General features: G+C 36.1%; 3 protein-coding genes across 7 annotated transcripts in view; 2 read left to right on the top strand and 1 right to left on the bottom strand.

Annotated features, from left to right (window-relative positions):
- The first annotated feature begins 5175 nt into the window (after positions 1-5175).
- LOC132601950 (uncharacterized) lies at positions 5176-11678 on the top strand. The gene is made up of 14 exons (XM_060314995.1): positions 5176-5785; positions 6370-6519; positions 7095-7244; positions 7368-7415; positions 8109-8153; positions 8294-8329; positions 8714-8815; positions 9180-9227; positions 9407-9442; positions 9580-9627; positions 9918-9962; positions 10030-10074; positions 10665-10763; positions 11250-11678. The coding sequence occupies exons 1-14, from the start codon at positions 5176-5178 to the stop codon at positions 11564-11566; spliced, it is 1779 nt and encodes a 592-aa protein (XP_060170978.1). The 3' UTR covers positions 11567-11678.
- Positions 5659-18015, bottom strand: part of LOC132604377 (uncharacterized) — a 36440-nt gene continuing 24083 nt past the window's right edge. The window contains exons 3-5 of one of the 5 annotated variants that reach the window (XR_009568707.1): positions 15304-15396; positions 14959-15203; positions 5659-5800 (exon numbers count right to left, since the gene is read on the bottom strand). Coding sequence is in view for 4 of the 5 variants with exons in the window: in XM_060317861.1 (XP_060173844.1) it covers positions 15325-15396 (72 nt within the window). In the remaining variant the exon portion in view is untranslated. Of the gene's footprint in view, positions 5801-14753; positions 15204-15303; positions 15397-18015 lie in introns of those variants that run through there. The other 4 variants (XM_060317861.1, XM_060317862.1, XM_060317863.1 and 1 more) reach the window with 4 other exon arrangements.
- Positions 12208-13492, top strand: LOC132601949 (ankyrin repeat-containing protein ITN1-like). The gene is made up of 2 exons (XM_060314994.1): positions 12208-12489; positions 12836-13492. Exons 1-2 carry the CDS (start codon positions 12208-12210, stop codon positions 13490-13492), a joined length of 939 nt encoding a protein of 312 aa, XP_060170977.1.

Here is an 18015-nt window from a genome sequence, read left to right as displayed (position 1 = left end):
GAAGCTCCACAACTCTCATCGGAGGTGGAGTAATTACATTAGTGAAGGCCAGATTGATTAGATACGCAAGGAACTGTCCTACAGTAATGAGAAACTTGTGAAATCACGACTGAACCAACTCCTAAACTGACGAATATCCTTCCAAGGATAATCACCCAAGGAACCGGAGCAAAAGCCATAACGACTGAACCAATAAAGAAGAGAACATCGGCTATGAGAATGGAAAATTTCCTTCCAAACTTGTCATTAAGCCAACCACCACCAAAGGCAGCACCAAAAATTGCACCAGCAACAGCCATACTAACTATAGTTTCTTAAAGCCATGTTTTCTCATCGACTTCTTTAAAACCTTCCTTTATGTAAAGAAGCGCCCCAGAAATGACATCGGTGTCAAAACCAAAAAGAAATCCTCCAATGCCAACTGACAAAGCCAGCCTCATAATATATGGAGTTTCCCAAACGGCACTCCAGCAATTTGTGAACTCTGTTTTATCTGCTTTGCTTATTCCTTCCTCTACCATTTTGTTTTCTTATTTGCATTCACAATCTTATTTTGTTCGGGGAAAAGTGACTTCTTGGTTGCTTCAACTACAAAATAAAGATGTAATTTGATGCTTTACAGAATTCAGATATGCAAACATTTAGAAGTCTGCATTAAAAAACAAAAATAGAAGTCCAGACAAGGGAAGTAGATCCCACAGATCTAGATCTGGGGGCAGAAGAGGGAACGGAGAGAGAAAGAGAAGGGTAAGGGAGAAATAGATTTGAGAGGTAAGAGAAAACTAATTTAAAAGAGAAACTTGTGAAATATAGGACACTAGTTATGATGTGTAATTTAAGAAAATATTTTAGTTATGAACAATAAATAAAATAAAAGGTAGTTACTATTCATAAATAGGTCTTAGAAGTAGTTATGACAAGTAAAATTTCCTATTTTAAACAACTACTAATATTTAAAAAAAAAAATTGTGGCCCACATATTTTAAACAACTACTAATATTTAAAAAAAAATGTGGGCCTCATATTAAACACCAACCAGTAATAAAACAATAAAAAAATAAAAAAATAAAAAAGTGGAACCCACCACATCCAAACTCACGAAAAAAAAAAAGTGGATCATATATTAACAAAATCAAGCAATATTAAAAAAAAAGTGAATCCCATATTAAAAAAAAACAATGTTAAAAAAAAGTGCTTAGAAAATCAAACAATTAAATCAATAATGATGGATTCACTGCCACATGCGTATCAACCCATTAGAGGGAGCAAATGAAATTATTGTACAGCAACATACTTAAAATACAAAAATGCTTAGAAAATCAAACTATTAAATTAATAATGATGGATTTATTGCCACATGCGTATCAACCCATTAGTGGGAGCAAATGAAATTATTGTACATCAACATACTTAAAATACTTATATATATATATATATATATATATATATATATATATATATATATATATATATATATATATATATATATATATCCGTTTTCCAATTTTTTTTAAAAAAATAAATTGTGGGCCCATATAGCCTGATGGATTCATTGCCACATGCGTATCAACCCATTAAAGGGAGCAAATGAAATTATTGAACAGCAACATACTTAAATACAAAAATTCTTAGAAAATCAAACAATTAAATCAATAATGATGAATTTATTGCCACATGTGTATCAACCCATTAGTGGAGGCAAATGAAATTATTGTACAGCAACATACACCAACCAATATTAGAAAATTCAAAAAAACACCAACCAATTAAGCATTTAAAAAAAATCGTGTGGTCCCCGTATCAACCAATATGCAGGGGCGGATCCACCCTTTACCATGGAATGGCATGTCACCCCCTCAATTAATAAATTTTTTATATACTTATGTTGTAATTTGCTTAAATTAAGTTAAATATTTGATCCTGCCACCCTCAGTCGTAAACTAGACAAAGATATCACAGCTGATAGACACAAGTTTGAATCTATCTTGAACATTTTCCGACTCCCGTTTTCCTTTGCACTTTTTACTTCCTTTGTACCAGTAATTCCCTTTTCGGCCCTTCCTATTTTCTATTTATCTTTTATTATTTATATTGATTTTCCTCTTTTCTATTATTTTATTTGTGATCTCTAGCGAGAACACATAAATAGAAACTTCAAAATTCCTTAAATTAAGTATTTCTCTTAATCTCAAATCTGGAAGTATTTAAATCGAAAACTTGGGTCTATATGGAAATTTTGGATTGAGATCAAAATTCATTTTTATTTTTATTTTACAATTTCTTTTGTTTATTACTCCCTCCATCCATGTTTACTTGTTTATATTTGACTTGGGACACTCTTAATAAGCAATAAATAAAACGAGAAATGGATTGAAGTACTTAATAATAAGGGTAAAATAGGTATAAAATGGTAAATTATGTCTTGGTTTTTCAAACTACATAACGCACAAGTAAAAGTGGACATATATTTTTAGTATAATGGACAAATAAAAATGGATGGAGGGAATGTATTATAAAAATTTATGTTATTCTATAATTGTTAGATTCAATTTAACTTTACTACTTAAATTGTAATGGAAATTTCGTAAGCACTGCTTAGAAAAAACATGAAATTTATGATTTATTTTTGAGAACTTTGTAGTTTATCTAATTCTACATTTACTTATGGGGAGTATTTATTTACTGAAGAGTTTTTCTATTATTTTTCTTATTTTGATTGGTGTAATTTTCTTATTGAAGATGTTATTTTACTTGTGCAAATTCATTTTTTAATATACATAAGAGATGCGAGTCCTTTGGTGAAAATGTTGATTTTACCTCTGTTGTTAATAGGTTTTAATGAGTGTGATTCCTCGTTTAAGATGTTAATTATGTTCGCTTCCTGATTTCTCAGATGTAATTTTCATATTTGCAAATAAAAAAAAACCTAGTAAGTTGACCCGAATAAACTAAAGAGTTGAACCCGACCCAAATATACGTTCCTAACAAGATGTATATTGAAGAAAATTGTAGCACCTGCCACCTTCGAATCCTAGATCTGCCTCTGTATCTATGGATGCTTTACCGAAAGGCGTTTCTCTCCAACCAAACACCTAAAAACATTTTTTGAAAAATGTTTTTCGTCAGTAACAAATATTTTGCATCGCTCCTTGGTCAAAAGACCAAAATAGTTGATAAGATGGATGCTCCTTAACCTTTGTTTTCTTTACATCGCAGATAAGAAAGGGCTGTAAACTGTAATGTACAAGAGAAAACTACTAACAATGAGGAGAAAAAGGTGCAACCAGAGAGTTCAAGCTCACATACTATTTGAAGAATGACTTAAAAGTAAAGGAAAATGTAGAGAAAGAAAACTAAAAAGAGAATAACACAACATTTGAGCAAAGAATATAATACCAAATAAAATGCATGTCTTTCAAGTCTAAAGTCAAGTTTTGGCCCCGCACAGTTATGGATTAACAACTTAAAAATAAAACAGTACTTCCCATGAAATTCACGAGTCACACAATTTGCATATCCATACTTGTCACCCAATAAATTTTCGTTTTTATATAGTTCTTCTCAATAGATATCATTTAAAAAAGAATTAATTTAAATAGTTGCTCACACAACCGCTTAAACTAAAAATAGGTTGCAGATGTATAATATGCGTGTAACAGTATATAGTCAGTGTATAGTCTATGTATATTGGCTAGGAAAAGTAAACAGTAAATCGAGCCGGCTATTTGGGTATAGACCGCTATAAGAATCTCTAGATTTTCAACTGCTAAAGGAGGCAACTTCTGGAATTCCAGCATCTGCAAGACTATAATACAATAATCGCGTTTTGCAACATAAAGAGATAATTTTAATCAAATGAGTACAGTTAACTAGATCAATATATGTGAGGTTAAATCAGTATTAGTAACAAGTTGTTATGTCTAAAAACAATGGTAGGATTTGTACAAATATGGAAATGCAAGAAGGCTTGCGGTAAAAGCAGGACAAAAACTAAAAGAGTTTCTATTGGTAAAAGTTCTTGTGTAGAATAAAGGCAAAAGCAAAAGAGAGATGCCTGGTGATAGCAGCAAGAAGCGAACAAAATGACTAAAGGTCTTGCCCTCGTGTTTTGCATGGCATAAGTGTAAAGGAAATGGACCTTGCGTGTAACTCGCGATCCCAATACTAGCTCATGAAGCGAGGATTGACCAAGATCGTACAAGAAGATAACAACTCATTTTTTTGACTAATGTGGGACACTTAGTACTCACGCCCCTCCCCTCATGCCTAGGACTGGGCATCTTGTGCATTGACAACATAACATAAAATCCTAACATGAGGTAAACTAATGAATACAGATGGATCTAGCTCTGACATCATGTGAACTGCCTTACCCCAGAAGCTAGTACACGACGTGAGGATTGTCGGGCACACAACTCATTTCCTCAACCAATGGGGGACACTAGACAATGTTAAAGATATAATTAAGTAAATAAAAACATAACCTTTGTAATAGCTTAAACTTTAAGGTAAGATGGTCACATAATTCAACATGGTATTAGAGAAAGCAAAAGTCATGGTTCAAGTCTCACTGCCATCCTTTGTTCTTATGAATTTCCACATGCTTGACCCATACCCCCACATGAAGGAGGGTGTTGAAGACTCGATTAAGTAAATTATGTATCACAATTTCAATTGTATTCGACCTACTCTGGCTTTTAACCCAGTCTAAAGTTAATCAGCCGACGAGCATATTTTGTGATTGCCTAATAATGGATTTAAATTATATGCACGGGAAATATGTAAGATCTTTACACTATTAGGTTACCTCAACCTGTTGTATGAAGTTACCTGCCTTATTTTTCGGATCACCAATTTCACTTAAGAGTTTAACTTAAGTGCAATGACACGTAAAAACGTTTTTTTTATATTGATAATGTAAATTTTTCTACATTGTTGATGTATATAAGCTAAATTTTCTTTTAGGTCATATGATAGTGGCAAAAGTTATCTTACACTGTCAGAGTGAAGTATTAGATTCTTTAATACTTTGGGTACTAGAAGAGCCATTACACATGCACCAGCATAGAGGCTTGTAAAGAAATATTTGTCAACAATACGTCTCTCCTAGCAGTATATATAGAATCCATTGGTGACTGGTGAGTGGCATCAACACAGCAAAAACAAGTAGTGCCAATGGACCCCAACATAGCTAAACCAGAAATTCAAGAACTGCCATCAGGACAAGGAACGGGAGAAAAGGCGAAGCAAGATATTGAAGACCAAATATTTCAAGCATCAATGGGGAATAGGTGGACAGAAGTTCAGCAACTGTACATCAACAACGAGTTTGTCCATGAATCCAAACTCACCAAATCTGAAGATACTGCTCTTCACTTAGCTATCTCTTCTTACCATCCAGATCGATATGACTCTTTACAGCATCCTCATCTTACTTGTATTAAGGAAATGATTGATAAAATACCAAAGGAACCAAAGGAAAATCGACAACGTATCTTAAAACAGAAGAATGCAGAAGGGAACACACCTCTTCACCTTGCAGCAGAACTCGGGATTGTCCCGATTATTGAGTGCTTGGTAAACCCAGAAGACCCTACTCTCATCTGGGAGACCAATTCAGAAGGGGAAACCCCCTTATTCATAACTGCTTATCTGGGTGTGCAAGAAGCTTTTCTCTACCTACATAAGTGTGTTCAATATGAAAACGGAGAAGGTCCAACTGAACTTTGTAGAAGGGAAGATGGGGATAACATTCTACACGCCGCCATCTCTGGAGAGTACTTTGGTAAGAGCCAATCCCCTACAAATATTTTTCTTATTAATTTCGATTATATAGAATCAAACCTCTTCTGGTGGCAATTTCAGCCCATATTTAAAAAATTAACCCATTTCACCCACATTTTAATGAGTTGATCACTCATATTTCAGGTGGGTAAATATGGGTTTAAATCTCTTTTAAAGACATAAAAATATGGGCAAATATGGATAAAATATGAATACCCATATATGAACTCACTAGGCTAAATGTTTTTCATAAAAATTTGAGAGAAAATATTTTTCCGAGGTCACCACTCACCCCACTACCACAACCCCGAATTTTCTATTTCATTATTTTATTTTACTTTTGTAAAAATATTATAAAAAATAAAAAAAAAAATCTTACCTACCCCCACCCCCACGCCCCAACCACATACACACATTTTCTATTTCATAGAAAACATATAATATAACATACATGCAAGATTGGTTCAACACAAAACATGAATGTTATAGTAAAATATTGTTATAGAGAGGTTTGACTGTATATGTTTATAATTTCTTCTTTTTTATAGAACAGGATAATAGTATTAACAACTTCTCTTGTAACAGAGCTGGCTTTTCAGATAATACATTACTATCCGCTACTTGTCAACCATTACAACACAAAGGGCATGTCTCCTCTACACTTCCTTTCCAGGATGCCTCAAGTATTCAAAAGTGGCAGCCATTTTCGGTTCATAGATAGCATTATCTACTACTGTAAGTCTCCTGTCTGTTCCTTACCGATATTATTACTCCAATTATTCTATCATTATCTTATTCTTCAATTTTTGTTTTCTTTTACTTTGGCTATCTTTACTTCTTCTTCTTTTTTGTCATCAATACTTTTATTTTCTTTGATAGTTTCATCATAACTTTTCACTCTTATATTTCTCAAACCTGTTTTGAGAACGCTATTCTTGAGCCGAGGGTCTATCGAAAACAGCCTCTCTACCCTGCAAAGGTAGGGGTAAGGTTTGCGTACAGCTCACCCTCCCCAGACCCCGCTTGTGGAATCATACTGGGTATGTTGTTGTTGTGTAAGTCTGCAGTCTTTTTTGTCAAAGATTGGCACGGATAAGCATTCTTATCATGGATTTAAATTATATACAACGGTGGTTTTTACACCACCCAATGCGAATTTACATGTTGTTCATTAGAAGTTTCTTTATCCTTTGTCTCAGTCTAGCATAGTACTGTTTTCTGTAAGTCATAAACATCCAATACTTTTGCATGTTGGTTCATGTTCATCGTTTGTGGAGGTTATATAGCTAATACTGGGTTCTTTTTTCCAGGCATAAATATCGATGAGCTAGAGCTAATGACATATGAAGCTGAACGCATAGACTCCTTAAAACTTAAACTCAGTCGGAATCTCCCAGAGAACTACCAAACACTGGTGGAGTTCTTGGTACTACTTTGGTATGGGACTCAGAAAATTCGAGGTGGGTAGATTTACAGCACAATCTCCTTATGAAAATGCTCTAACTAAGCGTGTGAGAGACTGTTCTTGGCACTTTCTACCTAAGAGTTTTACATTAGCAAGACTGATTCTCTTTTCTATCCAGATTATATTATTGGAGTCTGTACTAGGAATCGAGAAAACAAGTCTAAAGGTACGTGATTACGTAGAATAATTATAGTTTATTAACTCATTCATGTTGAGTTAACAAATAGACCAGTCTCTTTTGAAAATGAACTAACCAAATGATTCAGAGTGCCTCAGGAGAGTCTTGTTGGCACTTTGTACCTAAGAATTTTACATGGTCAAAGACTGATTCTCTTTTCTATCGAGCTACTACTAACATGACTCAAGACAAGATGTCTCAAGTTACGTGATTGTGTAATAAATCTTTCAGGTTATGTGGACTTAAGCAGGTTACTTAAGAGGCAAAAACTATGAATTCTATTTTTTCACGAGGATAACTTTTACTAGTACTAACTTATTTTTCTTTTTCTTCACACCAAGGCCATCAAAATGATTGTCAATATGATCCCGAGAATCCCCCAATTAAAGATGAATGCATACACATGCATATACTACAGTTGAAACTAAGTATTACCTCAAACTATGATGATTAGATATAATTCATCAAAATATGCACCCAAAATATCAAGAAGAAGAGGTGTATGTGATTACGCAGGAACCTTCCGGTTTATTAACTCATTCTTGTTGAGTTAAGAAGTACACCAATCTCTTTTTGACAACGAACTACCAAATGATTTGAGTATCTCATCAGGAGAGTATTGTTGGCACTTTGTACCAAAGAATTTTACATATTCATAGACTGATTCTCTTTTCTATCCAGATACTACTGGAGTAACTGACGCGAATCAAGAGAAGAAGGCTCCAGGTATGTAATTATACAGAAACCTTTCAAATTATGTCGGCTTAAGCAGGTTACTAAGAGGCAGGAAAACTATGGTATACGATTTTTATTACGAGGATAACTCTTGTTAGTTCTAACATACTTTGTTTTTTCTCCACACCAAGGCCATCAAAATGATCCGAAGAATCCTCCAACTCAAGGTGAATAAATACATTTGTATATGTAGCACAGTTGAACCTAAATATTGCCTCCAGCTACGATGATTAGATAAAATATACACACCAACACACAAGTATCAAAAAGAAATAATGAGGTACCTTCTAAAAGTGTGATATGATAAATTATGACAGAAACTTAAGTCTTATAAATAGCTTCTCTTTACCCTGTGTAAGACTTTTTTCTCTCCTCAAAATATTAGCTATGACACAAAATATATCATCATGCTGATTTTCCATCGAAATCAAAGCATTGAGCTCCTTTGTTTCAGTGCTACGTAAACATTTTCTATCTGAAGAACATTGATCAAAGAAATGCCCGAAATTCTCCAGCATATTTCTGCTCACAACTAATCTCTGGAATTTCAGCTGAAGGGAAGAGAAAGGGCCAGTTGTTCCCAGCCAATTTCGCCATCTTTATCAAGTTTCTCAAATGTCTAATGAAGATTGTGCTAAGTGTATTGGGTATTGGTAAGTTGCAACTTTTCTCATATCAATTTTGGTGAAAAAATACGTCTTAAAGTGTTGGTCAAAGGTAACTTTACCATTTCAAAAAAAAAATGTTGGTCAAAAGTCATGCAGTTTGAATCTCGGGAAACGAAAAGTATCACATAAACTGAAACAGGGAAGTAGTACAAAGACTCATTAGGTAGGAAATGCCAACAGATACTCCAATCAAAACGAGAATGGTACTCATATGCTTTTGGGGTTAATATAAACCGCTAGACCAATCTCCTTCTGAAAATGCACTAAGAAAGTGGTTTTGAGAGACTGTTGTTGGCACTTTCTACCTAAGAGTTTAGCAACTCCAAGACTGATTCTCTTTTCTATCCAGATTATATTATTGGAGTCTGTACTGGGAATCGAGAAAACAAGTCTCAAGGTACGTGATTACGTAGACTAATTATAGTTTATTAACTCATTCATGTTGAGTTAACAAATAGACCAGTCTCTTTTGAAAATGAACTAACCAAATGATTCAGAGCGCCTCAGGAGAGTCTTGTTGGCACTTTGTACCTAAGAATTTTACATGGTCAAAGACTGATTCTCTTTTCTATCCAGATCCTACTAACGTGAATCAAGACAAGATGTCTCAAGGTACGTGATGTGTCATAAACCTTTCAGGTTATGTGGACTTAAGCAGGTTACTTATGAGGCAAAAGCTATGAATTATATTGTTTCATGAGGATAACTCTTACTAGTACTAACTTATTTTTCTTTTTCTTCACACCAAGGCCATCAAAGTGATCGTCAATATGATCCCGAGAATCCCACAATTAAAGGTGAATGCATAAACATGAATATATACTGCAGTTGAAACTACGTATTACCTCAAACTATGATGATTAGATATAATTCATCAAAACAGGCACACAAAATATCAAGAAGAAGAGGTGTGTGTGACTACGCAGGAACCTTCCGGTTTATTAACTCATTCTTATCGAGTTAAGAAGTACACCAATCTCTTTTTGACAATAATTTGAGCATCTCATCAGGAGAGTGTTCTTTAAATGTTGGCACTTTGTAACTAGGAATTTTACACATTCAAAGAATGATTCTCTTTTCTATCCAGATATTACTGGAGCAACTAATGACAATCAAGAAAATAAGTCTCCAGGTATGTGATCACATATAAACCTTTTAGGTTATTACACATTCAAAGACTGGTTTTCTTTTCTATCCAGATATTACTGGAGCAACTAATGAGAATCAAGAAAAGAAGCCTCCAGGTATGTGATCACATACAAACCTTTTAGGTTATCTTATCCCAACTTAAGCAGGTTACCACGAGGCAGGAAAACTGTGGTATATGATTTTTATCACGAGGATAACTCTTGTTAGTGCTAGCATACTTTATTTTCTCCACACCAAGGCCATCAAAATGATCTTAAGAATCCTCCAATTCAAGGTGAATACATACACCTATATACGTAGCACAGTTGAAACTAAATATTGTCTCCAGGTATGACGATTCGATATAATCCCTCTAAATATACACATACAAAGTATCAGAAAGAAATAATGGGGTACTTTCTAAAAGTGTGATATGGTAATGTTTACTATGCTTTTGGACGATAGTGTTAACCAAGTTGAACCTACTTCCTACCCTCTATAAGATTCTGTTTTCTCTATAAAATATTAGCAAAAAGACACAAGTTATACCATCATACTGATTTTCTGTCGAAATAAAAGCATTGAGCTCCTTTGTTAGTTTGTTTCCAAGTTATGTGAACATTTTCTATGTGAAGAACATTGATAAAAAAAAATACACGAAATTCTCCAACATGTTTCTGCTAACAACTCATCTCTGGAATTTCAGCTGAAGGGGAGAGTAACAAGTTGTTTCCACCCAATTACACCATCTTTATCGAGTTTCTCAAATGTCTAATGAAGATTGTACTAATTGTATTGGGTATTGGTAAGAATTATTCTTAAAAATTTCTCTTTTATCAAGCATACATATCTTAACTATTGAGTGCAACGATAGTAATTCTAAAAGAATCAAGACTCACTATTCTTTTGAAGAATGTAGTTCTCATTCCTTTCTGATATATGTTCTGCTTCAACCCTTTCTAATATATTTTCTCTTCCTTCCCAAACAAACATGAACAGTTGTAGATTAGAATCATAAAATTCTATGACAAAGAAAGAAAGAAGGTGGATTGACCAATTCAAAGGCCTAGACCCTCATAAATGATCCTTCAACAGTCCCATCTATCGCAACAAATTGAACATCTAAGGGACTGAGTTAAAAATAAAAAAATAAAAAATAAAACACAGTCCCATCTTTTTTCATATTTTAAATTTGAAGTAATTTCTGTAACTTAGTTTGCCTCCTTTTTTGTTTTTCTTTTTTTTTTCTTTCCACATCATGTCATCAGGTCTCAAATCTTGTTGCATGCAGGACTCCAAAGGATTAAAAAATTAGAGGAAACAAAAAAGAAAAATAAAAGGGGAGTTCAAATTATGGAGTTGATGATTAAGAAAGAAGAACGTTACAAATACAATAAAAGTACTGGGGAAAAGCCAGAAGATAGGGACCACCATAGTCAAGTCCCTGCACCTCCTACAAAACCTCCCCCAATAGTTGAGGATGATGATAAAGAGGACGAAGACCAGAGTAAGATTGCACCCACCAAGCAATCACCAACTTCAAGCACAGATGAGAAAAAGAAAGATGATCCCAAGTCCGGAAAAGAATCTTTTTTACTTTTCCGGTAATACTTGTGTGGCACAAAAAACTTTGTTATGCGTGATCAAGACTTTGCAATTTTAACAACTCGAGATCTATCACGTAAAAATGCTGAAAATTTGTTCTAGCATTTCCAAACTATGATCAATTTTCTTCTTTTTACAACAGTTATATAATCTGCTGGGCCAAATTTCTAAAATCACCTTATTTTGAAAACAAAAAGTACTTTTGATGACAAGACGTTTGTTTTTGGCTAATTAATTTGAAACACATTTGAGCAGCAATTAATGTTTGGGCAAACTTTTAAAAAGTAAGAGCGCTTCTAAGTGTATTTTCGCCAAGAGCTTTAAAAAAAATACTTGGGGGAAAAACTACTTTTTTCAACTTCTCAAAAACAAGTTCTACTTCTGCTTTTACTCAATAGCACTTTTTCTTCTCCTAAAATCTTGGCCCGACACCTCAACTCTGAAAAAGGGAAAAAACACTATTTTGAAAGGAAAAAAAACTCTTTTTAAGGGGAATAAAAACACTTCTGATCTTGGAGACGCTTGACCAAACGGGCTATCAATCAGAAGCTATACGTGCGCTGAAAGCAACTGGAATAACTATAGTTCTAAATACAGAGTTGTCCAAGACGACCAAGGAGACACCCTTATTAGTGGCATCAAGAATGGGTATTCTAGAGATGGTAAAGAAGATCCTTAAAGAATTCCCAATAGCCATTCAAGATACGGACTCTGAAAAGAAGAACCTACTGCTTTTGGCTGTAGAGCATAGGCAAACAGAGGTCTATAATTGGTTAATAGGAGAAAAGTATCCAGAGCACGTGTTTTATAAGGTGGATAAAGAAGGAAACAATGCGATGCACCTAGCCGCAAAGTTCCAGCAGCTGGATGTGTGGCGCATCCCTGGTTCCGCTCTACAGTTGCAAGGCGAAAGGAAGTGGTACAAGGTAAGAGATCTTTAACATCCAACCATCTCTTCATATCACAAAGGATTATCTTTAAAGGGCTTTTTCCTTTTTTGGAATGTCGGCCAAAATTAATGACTGGTGTTAACAAAAATATACAAAACATATACACTGATTATGTATATTATATGTATATTTACGTATACAATATGCATATTATATGTATATTTATACTTAAATACACAAAACCTATACATTTGCTGGTTATTTTGTAAGTTATATCCCCGAAAGACATTGGACCGTAATGATCTCTAACTTGAATACACTAACATGTAAATTTTCATCAAAAAATACACTAACATGTAAACATTTTCTTATCATAATGCAGTATGTAAAGCAAACTTTGCCACGACAGTCATATGTTCGTTATAACAAGAAAGGTCAGACACCAAGACAGGTCTTCATAGAGACGCATGCAACGTTACTCAAAGATGGAACTGAATGGCTCGTCAAAACCGCCGAATCATTCTCTGTCATTGCAGCACTGATTGCTACAGTTGCATTTGCTACGTCTTCCCAAATCCCAGGCGGTCCCGATGACAGTGGCTATCCACACTTTGAAAATCGACCTGCTTTTGACGTGTTCTCTATATCATCACTTGTTTCTCTTTGCTTCTCTGTCACGGCCCTGGTGTTTTCCTTGGCTATCCTCACATCTCGATGCCAACACAATAAATTCGAGAAAGACTTGCCAAGAAAGTTGCTCCTTGGATTAACTTCGCTTTTTGCATCAATAACCACAATCTTGATCTCATTCTGTGCTGCCCATTTCTTTGTCCTCCGTGATAAGTTCAAGAATGCGGCACTTCCAATATATGCGGCAACATGCATACCCGTGGTGTTTTTTGCATTAATTCAATTCCCTCTCTATGTTGATCTCATAAGGTCATACATCCAAAAGCGGCCTCTTCGTAGCTATAAGGTGTTCTATACAGATTCCTCAGTAGCAGATCAGAAGAAAGAAGGTAAAGAAAAGGAGGACTAAAACAGATAGAAATTATGACAAGAGCTGAGCATTGCACGGTTTCCTACTTTAGTTTCCAAATAAGACTGGGTTGTTTTGTGTTAAAAGATGACAAGTTCAAGAAAGTGTTTTTATTCGTCGAGAGGACGCGAGGTGGAGATATCATTTTTCTACGTATCCTGAATAAACTTACACTTTTGTTGCATGATTTCATATACCTTGTTTTCTAAATGTTGTTTGATAATTTATGTGACCTTAAAGGAGTCTTAGGGAACTTATCATATCTAGATAGCATGAAAAAGGTAATATCCTATTTGTAATCCTATTGAATAAAGAAAAAGATCAGCTTTTCAAGGATCAATTTTTATCCAAATATGACTACTCCCCGGCAAACCTCGCTCAAGCTCTATTTAATTTGGATTATAGCTTGTCCATTGAAAGACTGATAGAATGTAGATTTAGGGACACTACAAGAGTTACAGAGAACCAGATCGGATTATCATATCTAGACAGCGCGGAAAAGGTATTACCCTATTTGTAATCCTATTGAATAACGAAAAAGTTCAGCTTTTCAAGGATCACTTTTTATCCAAATATGACTTGAATGCAAATAAAAAGATTACTCCACGGCAAACCTCGCTCAAGCTCTATTTACTTTGGATTATAGCTTGTCCATTTAAAGAGTGATAGATAGGCTTGTCCATTTAAAGAGTGATAGATAGGCTGTTTCCGAAAGACCATGGCTAAAGTAACGCATAACAAATGATGGAAGTTCATTGCGAGGGAATAAAAGATTGGTGTTCATTGACGTAGAGAGAGCATATGATCGAGTACCTAGAAAGGTACTTTGGTGGCAGTTGGGGAAGAAGGGAATTTATATTAAATATATAAATGATATAATGGACATGTATTTAGAAGCCATCACTAGCGTAAAAATAGCAGTAGGAGATGCAAAGATATTTCTCATAACCGTGAGTTTAGACCCAGGGTCTGGTACTTGTTTACCCTTGTGATGCATGAGTTAATCAACACAATACAAGATTAGGTTTCATGTTTTATGCTATTGCTAATGATAATGTGCTAAATGACGAAACCAATGATGGTACCTAGTAACTCTGTCCACCAAAGTTTAAGCAGATGGGAAGAGATCACGTAGTGTTTTTCCCCTCCACTTAGATTTGAACCCGAGACCTCAAGGTTCTCCCCCAATTCATTGTGCCACTAGGCCACACTTTGTGAAGGTTACAGCTTTTTGTCTTCTAATTTGATGTAAAACATATCCTCAATAAGTACTTTAGGACTTATTCAACATGCCCACTATAATATTATTAGAAACAAAATATAGAAATTTTTGTACAAGTAGCTAACATTCAGTGCTCTACCATCTAATGATCCACAAAAAGATGGAAGATACAACAGAGGTTTAAAACAACACGGACCTTACATTTGAACACTATCAACAAAATAGCAGAGTGATAAGTTGTTACCAGCCGCGGAACTATAGCAATTGCGTGCCTTCTTAGTCATAACCTTTCTTCTTATCCAGTTAACATCAGCTGCATGCTTTAGAGAGTCCGTTCCCAGAAAAACTTGTTCTCAAATGGCTGCACAACATCTCTTCAAAAAACAATAGGGGTATATTATTTGGATCGTCTTCCCCGGATCCGAGTAAATGTGATGGAAGTATTGAGGCTCAGCATTAGGAACTCCAAGCTCCGAACCATTTGAACCCCTGGATTGTGTTTAAAGGTAAATTCACAGTTCAAAGTTTAATGAAGTCACAAGGGAGAAATTTCAAGTAATCAACTAATCGTCGTGTAGATTTACCATACCTCAAGAGCTATGTTGCATTCCTACAGAAACACTTCGAGAACGCCTTTTCTTTGACACGCTCTGGGACACAATTGCATGTCATTACTTCTATGCTTAAGGAACAGATGAAGATGGAACAAAATGGTGACTAGACTACACTTCGAATGTGAAAAATAACAACATAAATAAGGTCAAAAATTCACTCATAAGGTACTAAAGATGTGTTTGGTATGAAGGAAAATCTTTACCATAGAAAATGTTTTCCAGAAAAATAAGTGTTTTTTTTTTTTTACTTATTTTCTTGTGTTCGTTAGTTAGCAAAAAATATTAACCTAAAATCATTTGTATATAATCGACAAATACTATGGGATATGGAGGTGGGGTAGGGGTGTGGGGTGGTGGGAATGCGGGACTAAGGGGTGGGGGTGAAGATAAGGTGTGTTGGAGGATGAGAAGGACACAATCAATGTGGAATGCCACTTGTGGAACTTGTGTTTTCCCCACTTCCACTAGAAAAGTCATTTTCCTCATTTTTAAGAAACTTGATTTTCCTAGAGAGACTCTCTCTCTCTCTCTCTCTCTCTCTCTCTCTCTCTAAGAAGATAACCCAACAGTCTTCTTCTCATCCTCCACCCCCCTGCCCACCCCCACCCCCCAACTACGGCCAGCAACCTCCCGGAGGCCGCTCCAGGTAAGTTGTCTCTCTCCTAGGGTTTGTGACCGCCCTATACCCACCCTTATTCTTCTCCTATCTTCTTTCTCTTCTCTCCTTCCTTTTTTCTTGTGTTCTCCACTCCTTTTTTCCGCCTCTTGGGACCCACGAATTCGGATCCGGCAAATTTGAGTTTTTCGGCGTGAACAGTGAATCCGGCGTGAACAGGTTCTATCGAACTGGAGTTGGTACCTCCGGTTGCTTCTCTTTTTTTTTTCTTTTTAAATTTTAATTTTGTCTTTTATCCTTGTAGTTAATTTAAATTCTTGCATTACTTATATCGTTCTTGTCGTAGTAGTTAGAACTTTCATCTAGATTATTGCTAACTTGTGTTTTAGTATTGATTCCTGCCTGTTTGAGGAGTTTATATTTGCTTTACTGGCTTTGGTAGACGATGGCATACTAGAGTCACATTCTCGAACGGAGGTGAGGGATAAAGGGAGTAGGTGGGTTAAGGGAGTTTCTAATTTGCGAGTAGGGTCTTGAAATATTGGGACTTTAACGGGAAAGTCCATCGAACTAGTTAAGATTTTTAAAAAGAGAAGGATTAATATAGCTTGTATCCAAGAGACTAAATGTGTAGGATCCAGGGCTAAAGATGTGGACGAGTATAAGTTATGGTTCTCAGGTAGGTCGAAAGATAGGAATGGGGTAGGCATATTAGTAGATAGTGACTTAAGAGACCAGGTGGTAGGAGTTAAGAGGGTCAATGATAGGATGATGACGATTAAGCTGGTCGTTGGAGGGTTTATTTTGCACATTATTAGTGCTTACGCGCCGCAAGCGGGCTTGGGCGAGGAGGAGAAAAGACGTTTTTGGGAGGATTTGGACGAGATGATGGAAGGTATACCGCGCACTGAGAAGCTATTCATAGGAGGAGATTTCAATGGACACATCTGGTCAATTTCGAGGGGATATAACAATGTGCATGGAAGTTGTGGTTTCGGGGACAGGAACGGAGGAGGAGTTGCACTGTTAGATTTCACAAAAACCTTTGAGCTGGTGGTAGCCAATTCGAGTTTCCCAAAGAAAGAGGAGCACTTGGTAACCTTTCGTAGTTCGGTGGAAGACACAGATAGACTTTTTACTCCTTAGGAAGGACGATAAAGGTCTCTGTAAAGACTGCAAGGTGATTCCGAGTGAGAACCTTACGACCCAGCATAAGCTCTTAATAATGGATTTGGAGATCAAGATAAGGAAGAGAAAAAGGGTCGTGGATGACAGGCCTAGGATCAAATGGGGGAGTTTGACCATGACAGGTGCCCGGAAGATGGGGAGAAGTTGAGGGCTATGGGAACTTGGGAGAGTAGTGGGGAGGCATCCGACATGTGGGATAGAACGTCCAGTTGCATTAGGGAAGCAGCTAGAGAGGTGCTGGCGGTCTCGAAGGGTAACCATGGTCGATACCGAGGGGACTGGTGGTGGAATGAAGAAGTTCAAAAGAAGGTGGAAGAAAAGAAGGTGGCGTATGCGAAGTTGGTAGACAGCAAGGATGATGAGGAGAAGCGGACGAATAGGGAATTGTATAAGATGGCGAGGAAGGAGGCAAAATTAGCGGTTACAGCGGCGAAAACAACAGCTTTTGAGCGCCTATATACAGAACTAGAGGACAAAGGTGGGGATAAGAAGTTGTACCGACTAGCCAAGGCGAGGGAGAGAAGGGTTCGTGACTTGGATCAAGTGAAGTGCATCAAGGACGAGGATGGCAGGGTACTAGTGGAGGACGCTCTCATTTAGGTGGAGATGGCAGTCATACTTCCACAAACTCTTGAATGACGAAGGGGACAGAGACATTGTGTTGGGAGATTTGGAGTACTCCGAGAGCTGTCGTGATTTTGGATATTGTAGGAGTGTAAAGGTTGAGAAAGTTAAGGGTGTTGTTCGTAGGATGAGTAGCGGAAGAGCGACCGAGCCCGACGAGATTCCAGGGGAATTTTGAAAGACTGCAGGCATGACAGTTTTGGAGTGGTTAACTCGGTTATTTAATGCCATCTTTAAGACGGCTAAGATGCCTGAAGAA

Source organism: Lycium barbarum, chromosome 7 (assembly GCF_019175385.1).
Source record: "Lycium barbarum isolate Lr01 chromosome 7, ASM1917538v2, whole genome shotgun sequence".
Classification (NCBI taxonomy): domain Eukaryota; kingdom Viridiplantae; phylum Streptophyta; class Magnoliopsida; order Solanales; family Solanaceae; genus Lycium; species Lycium barbarum.
Note: the sequence above shows the minus strand (reverse complement) of the source record. Positions and strands in the feature narration are given on the sequence as shown.